Raw genomic sequence first — 14,281 nt, 5'->3', positions numbered from 1 at the left:
GTGAGGAGGAAGGGCAGAAAGTGAGGAGGAAGGGCAGAAGGTGGGGAGGAAGGGCAGAAGGTGGGGAGGAAGGGCAGAAGGTGGGGAGGACGGGCAGAAAGTGGAGTGAGAAGAGGCTGGAGTGAGAAGAGGCTGGAGTGAGAAGAGGCTGGAGTGAGAAGAGGCTGGAGTGAGAAGAGGCTGGAGTGAGAAGGCAGCATCAGCGCCACTGATTACGGATCCTGTGATTGGCTCTGTTGATTGGATCCGAACTTGTAGAAGTCCATGGCTGTGTAATGTGGACTGCTTTTGTTTCGTTTACCAATAAACGATATTGTGGGGTGACGAAGTGGAATATCCATGGACAAAACCACAGTGCGTCTTGACAAAACTGAATTATTGCGTATCAATTTTTGTGGTAATATGTGGCAGAAAAGAATGAACAATCAAATTTGTTAAGACTTTGCGATCGGAATATGAAATGAATTGTGTATTGAATATGATTGAACTTCTTTTGCACGTTCCACATTACACCGCCTATTGTCCCACGGATATGTGGTGGATATGGCTGCGTATTATACTGGTTATCATCTTTCGCGGCTCAGCATGGTTTTTCAAGCACTGTGCTGTGTTTCATCATTGCTCCGAGGCTGAATCGTTTGCTCGTCTTTTGTAGTGGATCAGATGATTTTGCTGTGGTGATCCAAATTAAAAGCAGATCGAATTACTATATGATTTGAATCCAAGAATCATCCCTCCTGCTCTATACGAAAGAAACGATAAAGAAATAAGCTTTTTTGATCGCAACGACTACATTTCATCATCTAATGAATTCTGTTTCCTTCCTGATTTCATCGGATTAAGAATGCATACAAATCGGATTGTGGATAAATGCTATTCCACATAAAATATTCAGCCGCGAATTGAACTCTTGGCTTTTACTCCCATTATTTGTCCACAAGACTGCTTTATATGGTATAATAAGAATGGGGGAAAAGAGGCTATAAATTGATACAACATTATACCAAAAATCGAACGTTCCGCCTATCATGCTAAAAGTTGATCTTCTAGCAAGAATCAAAAAGTAGCAAAAGATGGCAGAAACAATCACCATTGACGGACAAACACTTCCAATCCTACGTGGAAAAGAAAATTATCGTGAATGGCATAAAGAAGTACAACAATTTTTGTTCGGAAAAGGAGTTGCATTCAAAAGAGCAATTTATGGTTTTCAACATCAACAATGTAAAATGAGTACAAAGATGGATTTATCTGTTTGTACTGCGCAAGAATTGTACGAAGCTCATCATCGTTCGGTTGAAATCATTTATCTTACACTTGGTGATGGTCCTTATTCGATGAGTTTGGATGCTACAAACGCTTTCAAACTCTTGTCTGAAATTGAACAAAAGTATGCAAAGTAGGATGTGTTGCCAGGGCAAGATGATTCTACTGACATAACAACGATTTCTACTTAATCTCATCTTTCATTTTAATCTCCTTTGATTATGTCATGTATCACTTGTATCCCTTCAGTCTGTGACTGCAGGTGCAAGCTCGTACGCTCAATTCTATAAGCAACTGTATATGTCGACAAAAGTCCCACCTAAACTTATCGGGCAAGAACCCAACTGTATTCGTGTCTAATCTCTAAATTGTTTTTCACACATGTTTAATTTCTGCTTTGAATTGGATATCATTGCCAATTGATATTAAGTGAAAGAGGAGGAGAAATAGGGGGAGGGTGGAAACTGCAAATCACTGTTGAAACAGGTGATGAGAAAAGAGGACGTAAGATAAAATGTCGTGCATGCATTGATGTTTTTTCACAGGGTATACCGTGAAAAAACAGAGCAGATTTGCCAAAAGAATGACAAGCGTAGATGTGAAGCGAAAAAAAGGTGGTAAAAAAGTACAAGTTTTGAATCGAAAGTAGTTGACCAAAAAAAATAAGCAATAGCAAAAGATGAGAAAGCGAAAGTTTGTTGTTGTCCAAAAGAGCTCGCGGGCGCATTTGTAAACGAATAAAGAAATACATGCGACAACCACTTCAGCTTTTTCCTTGAAGACCGAGATAAGCGAATTGTTGATTAAGCGAAACGAATGATTGGTTGGAATAATAATAGTAAGATCGATTGTGTCGATGAGTGATTGCATAGCAGAGCATCGGTATACGAAGCGGGAGGAATGGCACGAGACCAATCCATTTTTTTGATCGCAACGAGAGAAAGCAGTTTCATTTAAAGGGGAATCGGTGGAAGGCAAGATTGACAAAGAGAATATCCAGTTTTCAAGAAGGTAGAGCATCATATCTAGGCATGTGCATCTCCACGATGTTCATCGCGCAAATGCCATCCAGATTGTTCATCTTCATCAATACCATCAGCGGCTGAATGTGGATCTTCTTCGTCATCTTCGATATATCCACGTCTTCCCCTTCCACGCGAACCAAGTGTTGCTGGTCCGTCGTTATCAACTTCGTTCATCTCTTCTGATCCTCTTTCTGGATCATTGTATGCAGCTCCACGTCTTCCTGCACCTGCTTCCATAACTTCACTTTGTTCTCCTTCGTCTGCATTGATGGCACGGGCGCGGTATACATTTTTGCGTCCTGCTCCGCCCGTTTGACTTGCTCCTGTTCTGTAATCGTATGCACGACGACCCCACGCAAAGTGTGGTTCACTGAGAGATTCTTGATCAAGGTAAAGGAAAGTGTATAATCCAAACATCAATTCAAAAACGAACAATAATGTTTGAACACCGAAAGCTGCATAATTGAATGGGACAACGTAATTGATCAAATCGCAAACATGTTCGAAGTTGGCAGGCTTTGCTTGATGGAAATATCCGTCAAATTGACAGTTTTCATATCCACGAAGATCGCTTGCATAGGCCAAAGCACCGGATACCCATAGCACGGCCATTGAAAATTGGAAGAGCAATTCAATCTTGACCATCATGATACCGTAAAGGAAATCACCATAGTTGATGAAAGGTGCGATAGGTAATAGGATATTGTATCCAAAGTACAAACAAGGTGTTGCCAAACCCAAAACAATAATAAAGATTAGCGATCCCCATGATGGAGCGATGATATGATGAGAGTTGTAATATTGAACAACCAAGATTGAAATGACTGCTGCAATGATGGCCAAAGCACAAATGAGTAACGAAAGCAAGAATCGAATGGCCAAGATCAAGTTTGGATTGATTGCAGGTGCACCGCCCGTTCTTGGTGGGGCGGGAACTGTGCGAGAATGACGAGGAGGTAGACCCATGATGGATTGTTATTGGAGGAGGAGGAGGTTTAGACGAGAATTTGATCGAATTCTGTCTGGATGGCCACAAGATGATTTGACACCGTGCAATCTATCTTGTTGTAAGAATGCTTGAATTTGAGATCGACTATTGGCCACCAAAAAGTCGATTGATCGATATAGAGAGAGAGAGAATCGGAGAGGCGAATAGGGGTAGAGGGGTGGGATTGATGGTGGGGAAAGGTCGGATGAAAGGTGTCGAAAAGAGATTGAGGATGAGGTCGAAGGTGGATGTAAAGGAGGAAATGATTATGACAGATACATTGAATGTAAAATCAAACTCTGGAGAGAAGTGGGAAAATGAGGGGTTGAATAGGTATAGTGTAGTGTATGTATTAGAGAGGGTTCTGCGGGTCTGCGAGCAAGCGCGGCCAAATGAATTTTCGGATGTCAGAAAAATAAAAGGCAAGGCAGGGCTGAATGAAGAAGCGGCTCTGCGACGTAATGTCAATTGAGTGTGTGTGTGTTTTTGCTCTCTTAATGCGCGCGCAAGCGAATTGAAGTGGGGCCCTCACTCTTTTTCACTACTGAATCGGGTGGGGAACAGGGCTAGTTCCTAACCTTGGCAGACTAAAACTTTTTCTTCTTCTACAAGGCATAATGTGCAAACAAACATTGATACGGCCTTTATGCGGGTCAAAGTTTGATACAAAAAAACGCATGGAGACTGGAATAATGGGATAATCGAACGATTTAAAGATCAAAAACGGTAAGGGGATAAGTGCTTATGTGCGTTTGCATGATAATTTTTTTTAATCATCTGAGTCAAATTAGCCTATTTCTCAAACAAAGACTAAACCAATTAGGCAGCAGGATTCATTTCAACATTCAATTGCTCTGTTCTTATGCCGTACTTTTTTTCATTCAGGCTCCGCCCGCTTGTGGTTTAAAGCGCTGAGCGTCAATAATTCTAAGACGCGTTTAAGAGCGGAGCTTTTCCAAAAGCCCCTTTGAGTCCTAATGTGGTTCACCTTCATTATTGCCTTTTTTCACACTTTGGGTTCATTTATGGTCCGATGTCAAAAGCTCTTTGAAGCTAAGCAATTAATTGCTCTTACAGCGGCTGATGAACGATCCGGGTGATGAGAAAGGAAATTGGGGTAATTCACAGATCGGCACTAGGGCACCTGCTTTGTTGTTCGTGTGGGGCTGTTATACAGTGCAGGACAATAGATGAACTTGCATGAAGTTGTGCATAAGAGCAGCACGGCATATAGTCTACTTAAAACAAACAAAAGATCGTGTTTTGTATGCCGGAGAAGCACTTTGTCAGTATCGGAGAGTTTTTCTCATCAATTTTCTAAGAAAACCGTTAGTTGAACGCGTTGCATTTCACACGTACACAGCTCAAGCGCCTGATTCATTGTCCGCACACGCATTCGGCTAGTGTTTAGGGATGTTGTATAAGTGCAAGAAAGTGTACGTCATTCAATGATTAAATCATTTCGCGCTAGTGGGACCGCTGATCGATCAATCAATCAAGTTTTGTAGCTTATACGGCTAGAAGATCGGACCTGACCCATTTGACAATCAATGCATCCACAATTCACGTGCAGAAAGCCCACAATTGACCCCTTACTTTGTTTCAACCAGCGTGTGTCCCTGGCTGTGTTGTCTGTCTAATGTGATCTGTTCACCGCTTTTAACTGGCTGCATTGATTGGCCGGCCATCCATGCTGTAGCTTCTCTTAAGCGAGACATAAGGGGGACTTCGGCATATACAAGCTCACTATCATGCACTACAAAGGCCCTAATAATGATAAATGCGGAGAAGATAATATTAGATGTACCTGGATTCGGATTAGATTATGCCAGGTTCTTGTGTAGGTGAATCGCTTGCTAGAAGGAGACCTTGGAGTCTCTCTCTTTTCCGGCAACGTTTAGAAAGAAGCGACTTGATGGCGAGAGCTTACTAAAAGGGCATAATTAAGGATGCTAATGATCTTACTGAAACACACACACATACACAAGCGGAATAGGTTACCAGGCAGATGATTATTAACAGAATGATCGTCTATGAATATTTGATTGGGGTTGAAGAATACAGAAAGACAGTACGATAGTAATTATATTAAGAGAGCCCTTTTATGATGATTGATGCTTGGGTGACAATGAAAAACGAGAAAAGATTGAGGAATCTATAGGAATTTGCCCACACGGCCACCAGACTTTTGTGCGACAGTGTTTGCCTTTAATTCACCACGTTTCAAGATGGTGTACACTTGTCCGGGTGGAACGTATGAACGTGCCTTTGCATCAATTTGTCGTTCATCTTCACCTGGCAATGGTGTTGACCATTCAAATTTGGGTGGTGTATTCTTGTCATCCTTTGACTCTTCTGTGATGGCTGCTGCTGCTGCACGTGCTCTTTCTGTACGTTTGATATCATCAACGGCCAATTGATATCCACCGTCAATGACACCGACACGCATCATACTGAGCAAGTTGTGTGCAGCGTTGGAGTGGTTGTACAATCCTCCGTTGAATGCAACAGTGGCATCCTTACCAATCTTTCCGGCCAACAAATGACGACCACCTGGATGTTCATCCATGAAAGTGGAAACATCGTGGATGAAACCGGAAATGGCAATCAAAGGACGGTTCTTGGACTCTTCTTGGAAGTCATCCCATGAGATAACTGGAAGGTCGTTGTAGTTCTTTGGCCATGAGAGTTCAGATTGTTGTTCGTTCAACTTTTGCAATTGCATTGCCACTCGTCCCTTTTGTACTTCGTTGTCAGGGAACTTCTTCAAGTTAGATGCCAAACCGACTGACTTCATGGCAATGATGAACCATTTTGTTGGGTCATATTGGAACCATTTGACTGCGTTACGGTAATCCATTGGGAATTGATGGTGGAAGTTGTGGTAACCTTCACCAACGGTAACCAAAGCAGTGATGAAGTGATCACGAGGTGTCATCTTGTTGTCGAATGATGCTTCACCTAACCAATGGGCCAAAGAATTGACACAGAAAGTGGAATGGTGAACGAAGACCAAACGGCAAATGGCTGCATAGAAGAAACCACCGCGCCAGTCTCCCCAACCCAAACCTGCAACAATGGTTGGGAAAACGAAACCTGTGATCAAGATGAGTGGAATGTAGAACTTGTGTTGGAATTTGATGACTGAGTTCTTGCGCAAATCGGAAATGTCTGCAACACCGGGCTTACGGCGTGGTTTGACAATCATCCATCCCAAGTGAGACCACAAGAGACCGTTGTGAGCACCGTATGGGTCCAAATCGGTATCAGTGTAACGGTGATGAGCACGGTGACCGCGAGCCCACCAATGGATGGATCCTTGAACGGCACTTGTACCCATGATTGCGAGAGCGTATTCCAATGGTTTACTTGCGTTGTATGAACGATGTGCCCACAAACGATGGTAACCGGCAGTGATACCCAAGCCAGAGAAGAAGTAGTATGCGATTGACCACGCGAATGTCTTCCATGAAAGATGGGTAGTGAACAATCCATAGACGGCCAAAAGAGGCGTACTTGTCAACACGATGAAACTGACCCATTGAATTTCGTTCAAGATGTTCTTCCATTCAACTGGAGGAAGAGCGGGTTCACGTTCCAAAGTTCTTGTAACGTAGTCATCTGGGATATCACCATCTGCGAATGCAGACTTCTTTTTTGGTTGTGGCACTGTTGGTGCACCTGTCGATTCATCTTCAGATTGAGGAGGAGAAAGTTGATCGGCTGGAGGTGTACGAAGGCCAGGAGCTGGTTGCTTGCGGTTGAGCAAAGTTTGCTCGCCACTTGGCAATTCGATATGAGGAGAGGCCATTGTGAGTCAAGAGAAGTCGTTAGGTTTGAGTTGTAGTGAATGTCTCGCAGAAGCGGATGACGATCGCTGTGACCTGCGATTGAGTGTTGAAATTATCTACTGCAAAAGAAAGTTGCTGTAGAAATATGGTTGGGTATGTGAGTCTGTCGCTGACCTGAACGACTATTGGTATGATGAGGTGGTGGGTGTCGAGTAAGAAAATGTCAAGTGTCAATGGTATATATATATGTGTTTTGCTTGTCGAGCGTATGTATGAATGTATGTACATGCACAACTTAATTTTGGCCACTCAAATCAATCGGGGAGCCGCTCAATCGTAGGCCGGTAGCCCCAGGAAAGGCCCAGATCTAAGTAAGTGTTAGTCATTTGATTCTTTTTCACTTTTCAAACACACTCGAATCAATCAATCAATTCAAAAGTCTATTTTGTCTTTAATTGATGAATTACAAGAAAAGTGTGGCAAACAAGAAATTTGGGAAACTTCTGAGTTTGATTGAAACACAAACACTGGTTTAGTGCGTTGCCCCTTCAAATCTGCGCTGCTTAGGCGCTAAAAGTCAGAATAAAAATTCTTAATCCCTTCCCCCAACAAAGTTTGGGGCAACGCAAAGCCAAACAAACGCCGTCGGTGACACGTACAAACGCACGCACGCACGCACGTACACAAGCGCGTAAAGCGGACAAACGGGCAGGGTCGGGTTTGTATGTTTTAGCCCAAATCTTTCTCTCCACACTTCAATTGGACAGACACGGCACGGACGCCTTTGTAGATTTCCGATTTCCGACTTTGTGTCAAAGGTTGCAAACTTTTGGCGTACGTAAGACAAAGTGAGAGGGCAACAAACAGTCTTTTTGGTGGCGGCATGTGAAAAAGGCAATCAATCCGAAAATGACTTCTTTCTAATCTTTCATCTGCAGGAACATGACAAATTAGAATTCAATAAAACGTTTTGACCCACTTTCAATTTGACGTCATGTGATCGTCTTAAAGTGGGTTCACTTTTTATTATCAGCAGTATCAATGACTATCATCGGAAGAAGGAGAACCAGTTAGCGTGAAAGTCAGTCAGTCTGTGGGGTACAAATTTCCGAAAACTCACGTATCGTGACTGGACCTAAAGTGAAAGGAAGCTATCGAATCAGTTTAAAGCTAATTGGAATCGACTATCTTTTCTCCACTCACCGTCATTGGTCAATGAACATTGCATCATTTCTCCAAAAGCTCCATCTTTTTCCACACAAAAGTGAGATTGACGTCAGCAACGGGGAAAGCTACGGGATTGTGACGGAAAACATACCTTTAATGCGATCCGGTCTATAAGTCTTCCCTAGTCGTTCTAGTAGCTGTTCATACAATATCTTTGCCTGTTCTCCACCCATACTTTTGTGGAAATCCGGCTTAGTGCCTTTGGATAATCTGGCATGCAAAGTGAATTGTGAAATACACATCACTTCTCCCTCTAAATCCATCACATTTTGCTTCCACGGTTTGCCTCCCCAAACCTGTTCGGATCTCGCCTTTTGTATGTCATCATTTGCTTCAGCTGCCGGTTTTGTTGGTGTGTCCGTTGTTGGGTTGGTAGTTTGATCAGTTGAATATTGAGGCGGTACGACAATTTGAGATGCTTTTTGGCCTTCATTCCATAACTTTGTCGTCAAGATCTTTTGACTTATAGGTGTAATCTCTTCAGCTGTATCCTCAACTCCAATTCCGATTAGAGCAACGATTCCCGGCCCTATGCGTGAGATCAACTTCCCATCCACTGTCGAATGAAAGGCTTACCGTCAGTCTGAGTTATTGCTAGTCTTCACCATAGGCATCTCACCATGTACAGTTGCACCTGTGACCCTCTGTAGTACAGCTCTCATTTCGCTCTCTCCTGAACAGATGAAGGGAAGCTTGTAAAGTTGTTAGGCTGTGAAAGCGGCTGCACAACAATCTTCCAATGAATGCGCTTATATAAGCACCCCTTTCCATCTTAGCGTTTGTAGAGTACTGGCAGGCACATTCCCAGTGTGTTATTGTTTGGTATAGAATCGAATGTTGTATGCATGCATACAATAAAAAGTCATGTCACCTTGAAGTATTGATTTGAGAAGATGAATATGATAATCTTTCTTTATCACCACGAGTGTATTCCCTTTCATCAAAATGCCACAACTTGTCAACCTTCCAAGCGCGGAAGGTAATCCGCTTCGAAGATATTTGCATGGCGGAAAAGGTAGAGCGCCTTATGCATTAATCACAGGAGCAACGGGAGGAATGGGAGAAGAATGGGCATATCAATTAGCCCATCATGGCTTCAATGTGATCATTCAGGGAAGAAATAGAAAGAAGCTCGAAGTTGTACGAGAGACGATTGTTTCACGTCAAATATATAAAGATACACCCAAAAGAAGAAAGAGCTCAACTACAAAACGAGAAGAAACGGATGAGGTTAAACGAACACCTTCTTCAAGCCGAAAAGGAAGTGTAAAAAGAAGAAAGTCAAACAGTCAGCTAAGTGCTTCATCATCAACGAATACCAATTCTCCTACGTTTCTACCCGTTCCCGCTCATGTGCAAGTGGAAATCTTGGTCTGTGAAGCAACACCTTATCCCAACGAAGCACTTCAAGAAGGTCTAGATGCGATTCTATCCAAAAAAGATGTCCGATTAACAGTAGTGATTAACAACCTGGGCGTTCAAAGTGAAGGTTATCCACGTTTGGAAGATCTCACAAAAGAAGAAATGGCCGGGATCGTGATTGCAAATTCTTTATTTCCAGCAGAAGTAACAAGAAAATGTATGACTTCCCTCAAACAAAATCAACCAAGTTTACTTGTAACCGTTACGAGTATCGGTGCTTGGACTCCAACACCTTATCTTTCACCATACATGGGCACAAAAGGTTTCGATGTTGCATTCTCGCATTCTTTACGTTCAGAAATGATTTGTGAAGGTGAACAAGTTGATGTAGTTTGCATGGTTCCTGGCCAAGTTCAATCAGGAATGTGTGCTGAACCAGTTTCACTTATGGTACCTACCTCTTTCGATTGGGTTCGTTCGGCCATGCATTCGCTTCGTCCGGGTGGCTCACTTGGGACAATCTTGCCTTATGGCTGGCTTGCTCCTCCGGCTTTTCAACCTTCTTCTTCACCTAAACATCAAACTCCACCTCCATCATCTTATTGGACAAGACCAAAAGGTGTCATCACACCTTGGTGGCCGCATTATGCAGGTATGTTGGTAGCGCAATACGGACCAACATGGTTGTTAGATAGCGTCGCAGTAAAAACAGTCAAAGGTCTTAAACGCAAACATGAAGAAATTGATGAAAAGATCAAATAAATAAATACACACACACAATTACATAGTAAACATTATTATTCTACAAAGCTTTTTTGCTTCTCGTTCACCCTTTAGAGGAATCCCATATACCACATAAATAATGACTTGGCGCACTTCTTCTAGTCCAAGCTTCGATCACATTTTTCTGTACACGATCCCTTTCGATCACCCAAGGTTCTACGTTGATCCAGCCATTATGTAGCGTAGCCGTTTGATCATCTTGGAAATGTATATTGCCGCTCACTTTTGGTGCATCAACTTCGACTTTTCGTCTACTTCCAATGATGTCCGATCTCTTGGATGGGATACGTACAATCGTACCTCCAAAAGATGATTGCCATAATTCGCGTGGAAGGATGAAATGTTTCTTGTTGTATTGCACGATTCGCAAATGATCCTCTTCGTTTGCTTGCGCGGTAGTAGAACTTTTCGGCAATGTGCTCAAACATTCACGTTGTCTTTCTTCACTTCCTCCTACCACCACAATCGCACATGGCCTCTTGGACGGATGTCTTTCAAAATCATAAATCGCAGCCATCGTTTCAGCATCTTCATCTTCATGGCCGTGTTGTAAATCGGATAACATATCCATTCTCGTCCTTTTTCCCGTACCATTCTCTGGTGTTTCATGCCCGCTTCTAGTCGGAGAATGGGCAAGACTTGCCAGGCTGATATCTCGCACCACTACACGGAGATCATTATTTGCTTCAGCAGTAGTGCCACTTTGGGATTCATGGCTATAATTCAAACGCAGTACCTCCTGTGCCCATGCTTTGGATGAAGTTGGATGGGGTGGTGCACTTGAATCTCTGGAGGCTCCGGGAGCAAGACTTTGTCTTCGACTGTAAGGCGGATCATCGGACAAGTTCCCATGATGAGAATCACTTTGTTCCAACACATACACCGTTCCCAATCCCATCTGGCAAAGGGCATGCAAAGCTGCACGTTTGGCGATATTGGTAGTTGCTTGATACTTTTCCGCATTTTCGCCCATCTCCGTATCTCCTTTCTCATTTGGCTCCTCTTCATCATTCAAGATGACAATCAATCCACTTCTATGAGCATTCGGTACATTGATCGGCGCCAAGTGTGCTAGCAAAGTACGTTCGATCGCAGCAGGTAATGTATGACAACCCACCAAAGGGCCACGCATTTCACCCAATGCGTTTGGCACTCGTCTGCCTCTTTCCGTACCAAGCATAAGCAATCCAATGTCTTGTCTTGCCATCACATCAACTGCCTGTACGATCCTACCAATTTTAGAGATACGCTCAGGACATCTTCTTGACATGATTTCGAATAGCTCCGTTTGTCGATGTGCGTGATCGGCAATATAAAGACCATCGCTCATCGAATTGACCATTGTATTTTCTTCTTCTTGCCGATCGCCCATATCGTCATTTTGGTGAGCTTCGATGTATTCAGCTAAACTCCAGGTACCCTCTTCCAGCAATTGGAATGGCAAACCGAATTCATCAAATGCTGCACTGATTGCCTCTTTGACCAATTGAGCTGCTTCATGAACTGCACCGTAAAGATGAAAGTGAGAAGTACGGATCATACTCAATCTGACCAATGTTTCCATCATCTCTTTGAGAGACAATTGACCTTTACCAGCTTTCATCGGCATGGCAGGATGACTGACAAAGTTCAATACATCATTGAATGGTCTAGATGAACGACCTGCCATGCCCATATTGAGAGCCATAAGCGGTGGCATCCGTCCCGACGGATCGGCACCGGCAGCAGAGAGAATTCGAGCGGAGAAAGAGCCAATGTGTTGATTTTGCTCGATATTTGATCGTGTTGTTGTGCCGATCATCATGACTACGTGCACACCATTTCCAAATGAGCAAGCCCGATCGTATAATTGACGGGCTACGTTTGAATCCCACTTCAGTGCACCCATGAGATCGTGGTAACTCGGAACAATCTTTGTCCGTCCGCGTGATTCGACCAGCTTCTTCGTCATCCAAGGATCCCAACCTAATTCGACGTCAAGCATCTCTATGCCCATCCCGATAGCCAATTGCAGCAACTGGAAGTATATTGCCTGCGAGTGGGGCGAGCGCGTATCACGTTGAGATAGCTTCCTGTCATCATGAAAGAAGCCTCCTTCTCGATCCGAACGAACGGTAAACAAGATTGGAATATCAGGCGTCATCTTTCGCAAAGTTTCAAGTTGTCTTGCCACTTCTTCAAAATCAATCTTTGGCTCTGCTTCGATATCTAGCGAACGTGCAGTGGCAGTGGCCGGCCTCAAACAATCCAACATGTCCACACGCAATTCTAGCGCATCTACACCTTGTGTGATATTTCGTAACATGTCTGCGCTTATACTCGTTAAGTCGGCAAATGTTAATGACATGGCTGTTGTCCGCCTGGTCAAAAGACTTGACCGCTCTAACACATTGGCACGACCTGGCAAAACTGCAATGCCTTTCCTTCTTGTTGATGATGTTCCATTCTTTCCACTACTGCTTTTGCTCATTGCTTGCTTTGACTGCATCTTGGACCCATTATGCAAAGGTGACGATAGCCTGTGCTCATTGAATGCTGTCTCATGTAGTGGCCCTGGACCAGGTCCATGAGGGGCGAGTAAGTTTGAAAGACTATTTCGAAACACCGGTGGAGTATTTTGACCGCTAATAGGTGATCCTGGCAAGTCCAAAGGAGCAGATGATTGACGTGAAGGCCTTGCGATGCTATTTGCGCCTAATTCTGGATCTGCAAAATTTTGCGATTGATTTGCACTTTTGAAGGAATCACCGAGAATCGCACGTAAAAGTCGTTCGAACGAATTGCCAACTTGCTTGAATTTGAGAGGATCTGTTGTATTGGAAGATGCTGAGAAGAAATTTACTCGATCTGTACTGCGTGATGGCTCCCTTGAAGACGCATCTAAGCCGCATGAGAGATTGTAGAATGTATGCGAGCAACAATCCCGGTACAACAAAGTCCTTCTTCTCATCATTGCACCCAAATCTTCATCGTATTGTCTGAGCCATCTTCCATCAATGTATTGTCGAACAGCGCTTTCTTCACGTAGGACACGAATGACCGGCATAGTATGCAAGACTGATTTCAAAACTCTTCTTGATTCGCTTGATTCAATGATTCCACCACCACAAGCGATTACTGCATCAAACGGATGTTGAACGAGTAATTCTTTGAGAAGAACAGTTTCTCTTGCTCTGAAAGCGTTCCATCCATGTGCAGCAACGTATGCTTCAACGGATGTGTCCTCGCTTATTCTGAATCTATAATCCATATCGATAAATGTACGACCCATCGATCTATTTGCCATCAAACCGATCGTCGTCTTTCCTGCCCCTTTCATTCCAATAATGATAATCGTAGCACGAGCATCGTACAATCCATTTGACGGCATAGTGGATGCCGTCATCATTGTTGACATTGCTTGTGATACGCGATCAGCATTTGGTGTGAGGAGAAGGAAGAGTAAAAAGTGTTAATCACATTGATGGGAAGTATTGCATGCTAGGTGTATATTTTTACCCCAGGCTCCACGCGACAATAAGTTCAATTAATACTTATACTGTATTCTAGTTATACTTATAACCGTGCATTCGCGTTAAACGTTTAGCGCTTTAAGACTGTCATCCCTTCTTCTGTCTTTAACGCGTGAATGGCTTAAGACCATCATCATCATCACTATCATGGATGGCATCTTTTCAATAGAACTTCTCACCATTGAAAAAGAATGAATTAAGTGATATGCTTGAAGGGCAAAAAATAATGAAAAGAACTGCAGCACCCAGGATTCCCGCGTGGTCCCCCACCGCAGTACTGACTAGGCGATACCGTGCTTGACTTCGCAGATCGGACGGGATGCGGTA

The 14,281-nt window shown here is 43.4% G+C and overlaps 5 protein-coding genes across 5 annotated transcripts; 1 reads left to right on the top strand and 4 right to left on the bottom strand.

The window, feature by feature from the left end:
* Window positions 1-2,366: 2,366 nt before the first annotated feature.
* Window positions 2,367-3,257, bottom strand: FA14DRAFT_105416 (uncharacterized protein; the record flags this gene model as incomplete). The annotated part of the gene is made up of 1 exon (XM_025495742.1): window positions 2,367-3,257. A coding segment is annotated over one exon (891 nt), but the record flags the coding sequence as incomplete, so codon positions are not given.
* An 860-nt stretch (window positions 3,258-4,117) lies between these two features.
* FA14DRAFT_169431 (delta9-fatty acid desaturase) lies at window positions 4,118-7,454 on the bottom strand (the record flags this gene model as incomplete). Its single annotated transcript, XM_025500207.1, has 2 exons — window positions 5,674-7,454; window positions 4,118-4,149 (listed from the first exon to the last, which is right to left on the bottom strand). The coding sequence occupies exons 1-2, from the start codon at window positions 7,088-7,090 to the stop codon at window positions 4,118-4,120; spliced, it is 1,449 nt and encodes a 482-aa protein (XP_025351499.1). The 5' UTR covers window positions 7,091-7,454.
* A 632-nt stretch (window positions 7,455-8,086) lies between these two features.
* On the bottom strand, window positions 8,087-8,959 carry FA14DRAFT_182942 (D-tyrosyl-tRNA deacylase; the record flags this gene model as incomplete). The annotated part of the gene is made up of 5 exons (XM_025501269.1): window positions 8,087-8,115; window positions 8,191-8,205; window positions 8,274-8,318; window positions 8,389-8,853; window positions 8,917-8,959. 5 exons carry the CDS (start codon window positions 8,957-8,959, stop codon window positions 8,087-8,089), a joined length of 597 nt encoding a protein of 198 aa, XP_025351498.1.
* A 376-nt stretch (window positions 8,960-9,335) lies between these two features.
* Window positions 9,336-10,115, top strand: FA14DRAFT_110746 (NAD(P)-binding protein; the record flags this gene model as incomplete). Its single annotated transcript, XM_025495922.1, has 2 exons — window positions 9,336-9,561; window positions 9,718-10,115. Coding segments are annotated over 2 exons (624 nt in total), but the record flags the coding sequence as incomplete, so codon positions are not given.
* Window positions 10,116-10,396: 281 nt separating this feature from the next.
* Window positions 10,397-13,945, bottom strand: FA14DRAFT_162875 (uncharacterized protein). The gene has a single exon (XM_025499784.1). The coding sequence runs from the start codon at window positions 13,810-13,812 to the stop codon at window positions 10,486-10,488; it is 3,327 nt and encodes a 1,108-aa protein (XP_025351496.1). The 5' UTR covers window positions 13,813-13,945; the 3' UTR covers window positions 10,397-10,485.
* Window positions 13,946-14,281: the final 336 nt, after the last annotated feature.

This window comes from Meira miltonrushii, assembly GCF_003144205.1.
Source record: "Meira miltonrushii strain MCA 3882 unplaced genomic scaffold FA14scaffold_19, whole genome shotgun sequence".
Lineage (NCBI taxonomy): Eukaryota > Fungi > Basidiomycota > Exobasidiomycetes > Exobasidiales > Brachybasidiaceae > Meira > Meira miltonrushii.
The sequence above is the reverse complement of the archived record's forward strand: the minus strand, read 5'-3'. Positions and strand labels throughout refer to the sequence as shown.

Excerpts from the sequence above, each read along its gene's own strand:
- FA14DRAFT_162875 (XM_025499784.1), bottom strand. The coding sequence starts at position 13,812 with ATGCCGTCAAATGGATTGTACGATGCTCGTGCTACGATTATCATTATT.